The sequence below is a fragment of the Vidua macroura genome, chromosome 16 (genome assembly GCF_024509145.1).
Source record: "Vidua macroura isolate BioBank_ID:100142 chromosome 16, ASM2450914v1, whole genome shotgun sequence".
NCBI classification, from domain to species: domain Eukaryota; kingdom Metazoa; phylum Chordata; class Aves; order Passeriformes; family Viduidae; genus Vidua; species Vidua macroura.
The window spans coordinates 6206337-6217387 of record NC_071586.1 but is presented as its reverse complement, the minus strand read 5'-3'; the positions used below and the strand labels follow the sequence as shown (position 1 = coordinate 6217387).

The 11051-nt window shown below is 37.4% G+C and overlaps 1 protein-coding gene across 1 annotated transcript in view; it reads left to right on the top strand.

The window, feature by feature from the left end:
• Positions 1–11051, top strand: part of GRIN2A (glutamate ionotropic receptor NMDA type subunit 2A) — a 156842-nt gene that overhangs the window by 111958 nt on the left and 33833 nt on the right. The window contains 4 exon segments of the mRNA XM_053991981.1: positions 1434–1602; positions 1725–1878; positions 6339–6464; positions 9041–9270. Coding sequence (XP_053847956.1) covers positions 1434–1602; positions 1725–1878; positions 6339–6464; positions 9041–9270 — 679 coding nt within the window.

Below are 11051 nucleotides of genomic sequence, written 5' to 3'. Positions count from 1 at the left end.
TTCCTTCCTTCTCCTTCCTTCCTTCCTTCCTTCCTTCCTTCCTTCCTTCCTTCCTTCCTTCCTTCCTTCCTTCCTTCCTTCCTTCCTTCCTTCCTTCCTTCCTTCCTTCCTTCCTTCCTTCCTTCCTTCCTTCCTTCCTTCCTTCCTTCCTTCCTTCCTTCCTTCTTCCCCTCCCCCTCCCCTCCCCTCATTTCTTGCTTTTTCCCTTTCCCATGGCATTCTCTTTGCACATCCTCCTTTTTAAAAAGTTGAGAGTTTCTGATTATACATGTAAGTCACATTGAGTTATTAACAAGGTAGTAAGTTTATAGTAAATTCAAAGTCAATGAGAATCAGCCCTTTTCAGTCACATGGAAGAAGATTGTGTTCCAAACTGGGACTGTTTTAATGAGTCCTTTTTGAAATTTTCCAGTTATGTTGAGATACGCCTGCTTTCATTAGTCTGTAACAATTTGAAAATGTCTCCTAATGAAAATATGAGTTTCTACTGAAATTTGGTATAGAATAAACTACTACAGCATAAAATATCACTGTGACTTACCATCAAGAGAAAAGTCCCCTTCTTTCAGTGCTCCATAACTTTGGAGCAGTCATTAGAAATCAGGGGAAGAGTTTCCACTCTACATTTGTCAGTCGTGTTTCACCCACTATGCCTTGATCTGTGTATTTATGAACTGAATATAACAGGATTTTTTACTGGGCAGGTGTGAGGGAATATAATGCATGTTTCTGAAGATTTCCAGAGGCTGCTAAATGGTTGTGCACATCCATCTGGAAGTCAGAGAAATTTTTTTTTTTTAGTTAAGTTCTAAACAGTTTTATTTTAAAGATACTGCCTTGCCTTCTGAAGATGCATATACTAAAAGGTTCTAGAGGTTCCAAAATGAACATTTCAGAAAAAAAAAGGTGAAGAGAAAACTTGCATCCTCGCACTTAAAGGCAGCCTGAAGTTCACCTTCTCCAAGTGCACGGAAAGGTGCACTTTGAGTAAGATGCATCCATTTCCAGGACGGTGAACTGCTGTGCCTTTTTATAGCTTACATGTTCTTTAATTACTAAATGACATGTAGTCTGATGTCTTGAGAGTAAAAGTAATAAAAGTTTAATCTAATCCTAAGAGAGAGATTAGTAAGAGCAGGCTGTATGTCTTGATGGAGCGGTGCAGTGCGTGAGGCTGGATCCTGGAGTGGAAGGATGTCATGTGAGGTAATGTTGTTTCTGTGTCTCACCAAGCAACTCTGTCATGATTAGCAGGAGCTGCAAACACCATATAGCTATAAAAGCATCCTGTGGGTTATTTTTGCCTTGATTCAGAAAAACATGGTCATTCACAAGAGTGGCAAAATGTTGTTTCACAGTGTGCTGTATCTTGCTGTTGTGCTGCCTCTGTTTTTCCCAGCAGGAATATTTATGTGTGTCTTCTCTGTTGACAGCAACAAAACTAACGAGGGAACTAATGTAAAGAAGTGCTGCAAAGGATTCTGCATCGATATCTTGAAGAAGTTGTCTAAAACTGTCAAGTTCACATATGACCTGTACTTGGTGACGAATGGGAAGCATGGCAAAAAAGTCAATAACGTGTGGAATGGAATGATCGGTGAAGTAAGTTCTCTTTTAGGTAAAAGAGTTCCTCAGCAAGAGCTCAGCATTCTTGTGAACTGAGTTCTTGCTGAGGAAGGAGGTGTTGAGTGCTGACGCTGGTGGTGTGCTGTCCCTGTGATCAGGTGGTGTACCACCGGGCAGTGATGGCTGTGGGCTCCCTCACCATCAACGAGGAGCGCTCGGAAGTCGTCGACTTTTCGGTGCCGTTCGTGGAGACTGGGATCAGCGTCATGGTGTCACGGAGCAACGGCACGGTTTCACCATCTGCTTTTCTAGGTATGATCTCCAGCCCGTCCAGATAACCTAACTGCATTTCTGAAGAGTTTGGTAGATTTAATTGTGTGTTAAGAGATGTAGTACATTAACACAGTTCTGTTGAGCTTTGAATTTTACACTAAGAAGTTTGTGCTGTGTTGATGTGCTGATTAACATGATCTTTAACACATGGACACAGTGCTGCTGCTTTTGGATGCTGAAAGTGAAAACCAAAAACAGTGATTTCAACATGAAAAAGAATCCCCTAAAATCTTCAGTTAGGAAAATTACATCCTCAACCCTGCTTCCTTACAAACTAACTTATGCTTGCTTAGCCCATCACAATTTGTTTAATATCTTTTTAATATTCACAAAATAATTGAAAAACCCATTGTAGAGTTGAAGAGCAACTTCCTTATCTTTAGATATCATTTAAAGCTAGTTGGGTAACAGCTACCTCTGGCTTCTGAACGCCACACTACTGCACTGGAGAGCTGAGTGTTTTCCCCACTGATGCATCTGAACAGTGGAGATACAGCAAGGAAACGAAAGGCTGGGCAGATAGGAGGTGGGATATAAGGAACCAAAGACTCTGGGCTTCCTTTCTTGCATGCTTCTTGTTTAAGTTGTCCATTTTCCCTTTCATTATTTCCCTCTCCTCTTTTAGTACTTATAGTTTCTTTTAGTGTTTGGCCTGAATTTACCTGAAGTTGAAAAGAGAATGAACCATGATGTCGTTCAAAAATGCCCAGAATGCTGTTATGTTCTTCATAATGTATTTGGGCCTACTATTTTTAAAGAGATCTTGTACTGGAATAGTGACACTAAAATCATTAAGTGGCAAAAGAAAAGATCAGTATATTCCAGATATCTTAGGGCACAGTCAGTAGTTAGGCTAGTCCTAAATTGCTAAGTGGAAGTTCTTCAGTCCCCCTGAAGTTGCTCACAGACATTGAAGAGCAGATTAGTGGTGTAGTATCAGATACAAGCAGACAAATAATTGAATTTTCTTACACAAGAATCATCATTTAACGACAGAGCTGATTTCTTATATCTGTTCCATAAAAGCACATTACAGAGATGATGCAAGTAAATATGACACAGTGAGTAATCAAATAATTTCCCAAATGTGGTGATACCTAAGTAGATTTTGTTGGTGTTTGATATGAATGAAAGACTTTAAAGTGAAATTGCAAGAAACCGTACTTGTAATGAAAATACTCAGAGAGTGTCTTTTCATTTCTTTGAGTCATTGCATTGTAAAGTTCATTTTTTAAAATTGCAGTTGCAGCATGTTGAAATGACCATTGGAAATAAGAATTGGGTTGTTTTCTAAAGTGCAAGTGCAGTTGATTTTTTACTTCTCTCTTAAAAACCTGTTTACAGCTACCATCAAAAGAGAAGCTGTTTTTGCATTTTTCACAAGCAATAGAGTTATTAGATTTCTAAAATGCATTTAATGTTTTTGGTTTAGTTGGATGTCTATATAATTCAAAAGAAACAAAAAAAAAAGAACCCCTTCTCATAAAGCTCTCTAAAATAGCTCTACTTTTGAAGAAATCTGATTTTACTGCACCAATAAATCAAGTCTATGCTCTCAGAAGTGTGCTCTGTTTTTTCAGGCGTAGATGAAGCTGCCAGTTTGCTGGAATTGACTGTGTATTTTGATGAGGTGTGCGTAGTAGTAAAATGTTTTGCCTTGCAAAATACTATCAGGCAGATAGCTGAATTTATTCACAGACTGATTTTGTTTCAATTAAGTGAATGTCTGAGAATAGAGTCACCTTACGTAAGTCTTTTAAAAGATTTTTTTTTAAAATCTGTCAAATATAGTACTATTTTTAAAGAATAGCACTTGATTACAGCTTCTGAAATATCTGGGTTTGTGAATTGTTTCTATGAATGTGGACAAGTACAGGATTTTGTGTGACTAGATTTTTCCAGTCAGTTGTTGTGTCCAATAGATCTGAGTAACTGATGGGCTGTGACAGCCTAGTCCTCATTATCTGCTGTGTTCTGATTCTGATGTGTCCTTCAAATGAGAGTTTTATCCATGTTAAAATATTTTCACATTGTACTAGAGATGATATATACTAGATCTACAAATACTTTTTTAATGATCTTGTGGAATTTTGCTTCTACTTCATTTAAACAACCAAATAAATAAATGAAAACCTTAAATCTCCATTTCTATATTTTTCAGAGGGAGAGTTCATAGGTGAGGTCAGTTTTCTTTTCTGGAGGCATTGATAGAATAGAAAATCTATGCCTTTCTTTATTTAAAGTATTCCTTAAGTATTGGTTTTGGTGGTGGGAGGTAGCATTCAAAGACATCTTTTCCCTGCTTGATATTCTCTGTTGTCAGTCATTTGAAATATACACTAACAAGTCGTATATTAGTTTTTTTCTGCCATATTATAGCTTTACTGAAAATTCCTTTAAAACCTGCTGCTCGCCTGAGGGAAATTCCCTTCCTGTCCTTTGAGAATCAAAGCACAGTGCTGAATGTGTAATTGGATCTCTGATATGACAGGAAGATCGACTTTGTTATTCAGTTGATTTTGTACTTGCTCAATCTTACTGCTTGCTGTCCCAAATAGCTTTTTGTTTTCCTATTGCTTCTATTAATTCACCACCTCATTACGAGACTCCTTAAATTATTAAAGAGAATTCTGCTTAAACTCTTGTTTATAGCTCACTTTTGTACATTGGCTTGTTTTGCCCTTTGCCTTCTTTAGACTTTGACAAATTACCATTGCTGTTTCTACACTGTTGCTTTTGATAAGGGTTTTATCAGCCTTGCTTTCTTCTGTGAGAATGCTGTCAAAATTTTATACTAGTTCTACATGAATTCCAATTTAATCCAGTTACTTACTGAATTCAGAAAATATTTTTTAGACTGTATTTGGCTACATAATGTCCCTTCCCTGGCTGTATCTACATAGATCTGTCTCTGCCTTTTACAAATTCTGTTATTTTCCTAACTTACCATTCTCTCCCAAACAAATAATTGCAGTACTTGAATGAACTTCATACCTTGTCTTAAAAATAAAATAATTAATTGAAAAAATACTGCTCCTTTGCAAGAGGAAACCAGTTTGGTTTAAAATGTCCCTGTTTTGCCTTAGTTGCCATCCAAAAGCACCAGTGGGGCTATTTGTTATTTGGTCTTGTCTAAGTCACAGATTTCTGAAGAAATCATAGCAAAGACAAAAGATCTCATGAGTTTTCTATGCTTGGGCACAAATTATTACATTTCATTCTATTCTGGGTGAATCATCTGAATTTGGGCAAGGCTCAGATTGGGCTATTGGGCTTAGAGCACCTCAGTCATTGTCCTTTCCTGCAATAAGGGAAGAAGTTTCAGTGATTCTAATCTTAAATTCAAAGAATGAAAAAGCTACAAGAGAGGAACTTGGGCTTTCAAAAACAGGCAAAACATTCGAACAGGCTAATTTTCTGTAATTTCAATTGTTTCTTGATTCTGTCCTAATTAGAAATAGTATACTAAGATTTGTTTTCTCACGCTTCAGAGCATGTTCACACTTGCTTTATTTGCACAAGTTATGATGTGAAGTGCCCCAAATAAGTTGGCCTGATAAAGAGATATTAGTTTGCCATGCTAATCTTTCTTAGAGATATCCTTGTACAAAAGCAGCTACCACAGAGACTCCTGAAATGATAGAATCTGTGGTTGGGAAAGATGATATTTCGTATTCATATCAAGTCCTTTCAAAAAGTTGGTGCTTAGTCTGGTATTTGAAACTGCTTTTAGTTTTATGCTCCAACCTACTTCTTTTACTTAATTATGGTTCTTCTGTCTTTCAAACTGACATCCAATTTTCCATAAACCCTTTTGATTTTAGTAATTTGTTCCCAGATGAGAATGAGACATTCAAAAGGATGTGGTTGCAATTGATAAAAATATCATCTTCATTGCGGGTAGATGAAAGTAAACACAGAGAGAAAAGAATCCTTAAACAAAAGCATTTAGTTTGAATGCAAGTATTTATCTTTCCTCCTCTAACACTTTTTGTTGGCGAGAAAATGAGAGAGAAGTCTACTTCCCTGAATTACCAAATGTATTAAACATATGTTTAATTGCTTCTGCTTTGCAGAAACAGTCATAGAAGTTGGACCATGCTGTTGATAAATTTCTATATTACAGGATGAACAGACACAGAAACCTGACTGTGGAATAAGCAGCGAGTCAAACCAATTATGTGCCACTCAGTGTCAAAGAAAAGTGTGCAGCCTTCTGTTTTTAATTACAGCTTACATTTAAGCTTTTGACTTTATGGGTTTTGTCTATATATATACTAACAGCAGTTCATTATATATTGCTTAGTTATTTGCTAGCATTTTTTTGGAAAAAGCTAATGTAGAGGAAGCTGCTGGGCTTGCCTAGGCGAGGACATGAGAATTCTTGTGCTGTGACTGGTTTAATGAACTGTGTTTCTTTTTCTCCTGTTTTGCTGCAGAGCCTTTTAGTGCTTCTGTCTGGGTGATGATGTTTGTGATGCTTCTCATCGTGTCTGCCATGGCTGTCTTTATATTTGAGTACTTTAGTCCTGTAGGATACAACAGGAACCTAGCACAAGGGAGAGGTAAGATTTGCACTTTACTCAACTCCATGTCTATTAAAAAATCATATATTTTCCATCCCTGGGTCTCCATCTTTTCAAATAAACATAACATAGGAATAAAACAATGAAATTAGCTATTAAACTGTTTATGTTCTTACTTTAAAGTATGATTTCTTGAAGGCTTATATGCTCATGTTCATAATTTCAATTCAATGGAATAAAGACAGAGAGCAGGGTAAGTGGTATCAGAGTTTTATTCAGGCAGTGTTTGGTTAGTACATGGCATCAGCTGTAAAGTGTCAGCAGTGAAATATATTCTACTCCTGGCTATTACAAATTCATGATCAGTTCAGAGAAAGTTACCTAAAATCCTGTGGTCTGCTGGGCAGTTTGAAAAATAGCAGTTACATCGTCCATAGTTTTGTGTAGTCCCTGTAAAAAGTCAGAAGAACTCTTAGCCTTGAAATGAGGCCCCTGGAAGAAGGGCATCTCTCCTTCCTGTGTAGCACCCTCGGTTGCAGAAACTTCATTTTCAAAAGAGACAAGCTTTGCATTAACTCTTTCTCAGTGAAAGCTGCACTTTGACTCAGGAGTGAGGATTCTGTATCTCATTATGGAATGAGAGTTATGCCCTCATTCTCCCCTTTCTTCAGAGACATTTGAGATTGCTGCCTTTTTAAAAATTTCTAAATCATTCTTGCCTTGTTTTGTAACAAGAGATCTTCCAGCTTAGTGAACACAGTTCTGGGCACTATTAAAAGCAAATGATTTCTTCTAGACAATGGCTGGCTTGTTCTCTGAAAAAGTGGATTATTGTAATGTTCAGATTATGTTATCATTTTAATAAGATGGTAAATGTGTCACCTCTGTCTGAAATAAACCCTATGTTAAAAGTGAGGAAATCAAAGGTGAGTATAGACACTGGGGATCCAGGAACTTGGCTGCTCTATTCTGTGCCTGAATTGATTATTTAGTGTACCTACAGCTACAAAGACATGTTATGGCATCAGAACATCCCAACTTAGCTCTAAAGACTTGCCACAAATTCAGCTGCCATTAATTTCAAACCTGGAATATTAAAAAAAAGTATTTATCATCTCTCATTTCCCTAGGCATTTTTTGCAGGATGAATCTCAGTGGTAATACAATCTCCAGTGGCATAAACAGAACTTTAGATTGCTCCCTTGGTATATAATTTCTGTAATACTGTTGCTCAGAAAAATGCACATTATCCCTGTATCAGCTCAGTCCTTAGTATGTCTAGAAGGTAGTTGCATGAACCAAAAGTCAGATCCATTGTGTTTATTTTACTGCACTCTATTTTCCTAGTGCTGTTGCAGAATAGGAGCATAATCTAAGATGTAGAGCTTGACTGCATTGTGAAATATTAGCAGTGCACTGGAGAGCATTTCTACTGAAATGAGAACATGCACTGAGTATACCCACTTAGGATTTTATTATTTTAGAGAATCATTGAATTATTATTAAAATAAATTATACTTTAAATGAATAGCTAAATCTATATTTGTAATGTGCATCCCCTTGGATAAAGGGACAGAGCAGGGAAGGAGGTAAAGTTACAGATTTCTGCATCAGAGCTTATTGACTAAATTGCAATTGAACTGAAAAAAGGATAATTATAAGTAGGCCAAATGAGTCAGAGTCAGGGGAGGCTGGTTTCTCTGCACTGAGGGTACAGGGAGTCTGGGTGATGAGCAATGTGTGATTGCACTGTGCTTACCTAGGGCTGGGTGAGAATAACTGCCCTTGGTTCTCACAGGGCGAGGCCTTTGGAGTGGATAATGACATTGCTAATTCACTTCTGCCCTGTGTGAGCCTGGGGGCAGCATGCTGGCCACTTCCAGCTTTGGGGTGAATTAAAAGACGGCTGAAAATAGAAATAACAAAAATTACAGAATGGCTTAGCTGGGACAGAATTTTACCTGTAATGTCAACACATTTGGAGCCACAGAACTGACTCTGAACATGTGAGGCAGCCAGAGCCTGGCTTGCTCTAAATCCCCTGTCTGTAGAGGTAGCTCCTTTGTTCTGTCTTTCTGATTCATGCTCTGAGTACAAAGGTGCTTAAAAGTAGGTGACACATTCACACACTTTGATCTTAAAAATGCTTACATAATGTTCAAAAAGCATAATGTTGGATGACTGGAGATGATAAAAATAATTTGGGTAAGAAAAGTACTAGAATTGAATCATTAAGACTTAAACATCCAGTTTTCCATTTCACATGTTTGCTGGCACAAAAAACTGACAGGGCAACACTGTGGCACATTTCTTCCTGCAGGAGACATACCAGCCTGCTTCTCCTCCCAACCTATGCTTTCCATTTTCATCTTAAAAAATTTTGAACCATATGCCACGTAGAAAAATGTTGAATCATGTTTTAAAAATGTGGAACTCATTGTCATCACAATGGAGGGTACTCATGGTAAATCCTGTGATTATATTGTGAGTACAGTGATTATATATACTGAAATATTTTCTAACCATATCTCTGGGACTGATGGCTTGTCCCTGCACGGTATATTGGCAAGGTTTAATTTAACTGCAGCTGAACTAACTGCTCTTTGCACTTGCAGATCCCCATGGACCATCCTTTACCATTGGAAAGGCAGTGTGGTTACTGTGGGGCTTGGTCTTCAACAACTCTGTGCCTGTGCAAAACCCCAAGGGGACAACGAGTAAGATCATGGTGTCAGTCTGGGCTTTCTTTGCTGTCATTTTCCTGGCCAGTTACACTGCCAACTTAGCTGCCTTTATGATTCAAGAGGAATTTGTTGACCAAGTGACTGGGCTGAGTGATAAAAAGGTAGGTATTCAGCTCAAAAGATGTCAGTGTCCATTCTCCATAATCCTTCTACAAATTTGTACTTTGTGGTAAAAACTCTGAGCAAGATAATGAACTAAAACTGGATGATTTCCTTCTGAGTGCAAGTGCAAACTTTAGTAACAAACCTAAAACCCAAAGCATGAAAATATCAGTCTGTTTTCAAAATCTCTGCATTGCCTATTCCAAAGTAGCTGCATTAACTGAAAATTACCTTTATTTTGTGATAGAAATCAGTTAAATTTGGTTAAAAAGAATGCCTCACCAAAATAAAAAGCTTGAAAAATTTTGTGGGATATTAGTAGTATATTCATAGAAAAAAGGCCATTTGCAAAATTATTGTGATGAATATGCACAAGATACCTGAAGGGCATGCTTTTGTTAAGTCTGTGCCCAGTTGTTTGAAAATGAAACTAAATATTGACATTAAGAAGAAATATTTAAATACAGTATAGCCAGGGGACAACTTCACAAAGGGTTTTTTTCTCAAAGGACAGAAAATAAAGGAAATTGTTACTAAAAACAAACCAAAAAGGCAACATCTCAGCCTTGCCTTTTTTTTTTTTTTTTTTTTTTTTTTTTTAGTTTTAACTGCTTTTTATGATCAGCCTTTGATTGCCTGGTATATCAAAACAAGCATGGCTAGAGGAAAGATAAAAATAAACAAAAAATGATAATAGTTTTGTTTTCATTTAATTGTGTTATCGCACAACCTTTGAAAGAGCATGAAGATTGTTAAATATCCCTCTATTTTAAGATAATATTCTTAGAAGAGACAGATAAATGGCATTCTCTCTTGGGGATAAAAAAGAAGAAGATTTGAGAAATGTCTTTCTCCCGTTGGTGAGAGAGAACAGAGCATCTCCCTGGGCCCTGGGTTTTGGCAGGCTCTGCCTGGCACCTGGCACAGCAGTGGGCTCAGCTCTGGCTGCACTCTCACCTTCCCCTCCTGCTGGCTCTTTGCCACAGGGCTGGAAATGTCAGCTCTTGTTCTGTAGCTTTTGGCTAATAACTTCCTTAGTTTTCGTCATTTTTTCTATTCTGACTGCTAAGTAGGATTTCATTTCCACAAAAAGCCAAATAAAAATAGAAAAATACTTGAATCAGAAAATACCATCTGTTCTTGTGTGGTCTGCTGATCATTTATTTGATCTGCCACCTTTGTTTCTATTTTTTGGTTCTTCAAACTTTGCCTGAAGCGCATAGATATAAGTCAGGGAAGCCTTGCCTTTTCTGATTAAATTAAAAAAGTTAGAACTCCAGAAGAGCAATTAACTATTTCAGAACATTTTTCTTGTCATACATAGGTTTTGCCTCCTCCACAATCCTGAGGTTTCTTGGATTTTAAAAAACCAAATAATTTGGGATAATTTATGGGAATGTAATCTGATTTATATTAAATTATTTTTCTGCCCTCTTTCCCATGTTTATACAGAACTCTGACCCTTGCAGGAAGCAAAGCAGTCACAGGCAAGGGCCAGAAATGTGGATATAATTAATTTTGAATAATTAATACCTAAAAGTTCACTAAATTTTTTACAAAAATTAAAAAACCCAAACCCCACTTCTGAGCTGGTAAATCAGTTTGTTATTCTTCTCTCCCACTTTTCCCACTGCCATACCTGAAGAGTCAAGCTCTTCTGTCAATGCTGTACTGCCTGTGCAATAAAGTGTTTCCAGTTAGAGATGCTGGGATGTCCCCATGCGATGGAAACATCAGGAAATACCCCCCTCTCTCTGAGCAGCCGTCCCTGACCCTCAGC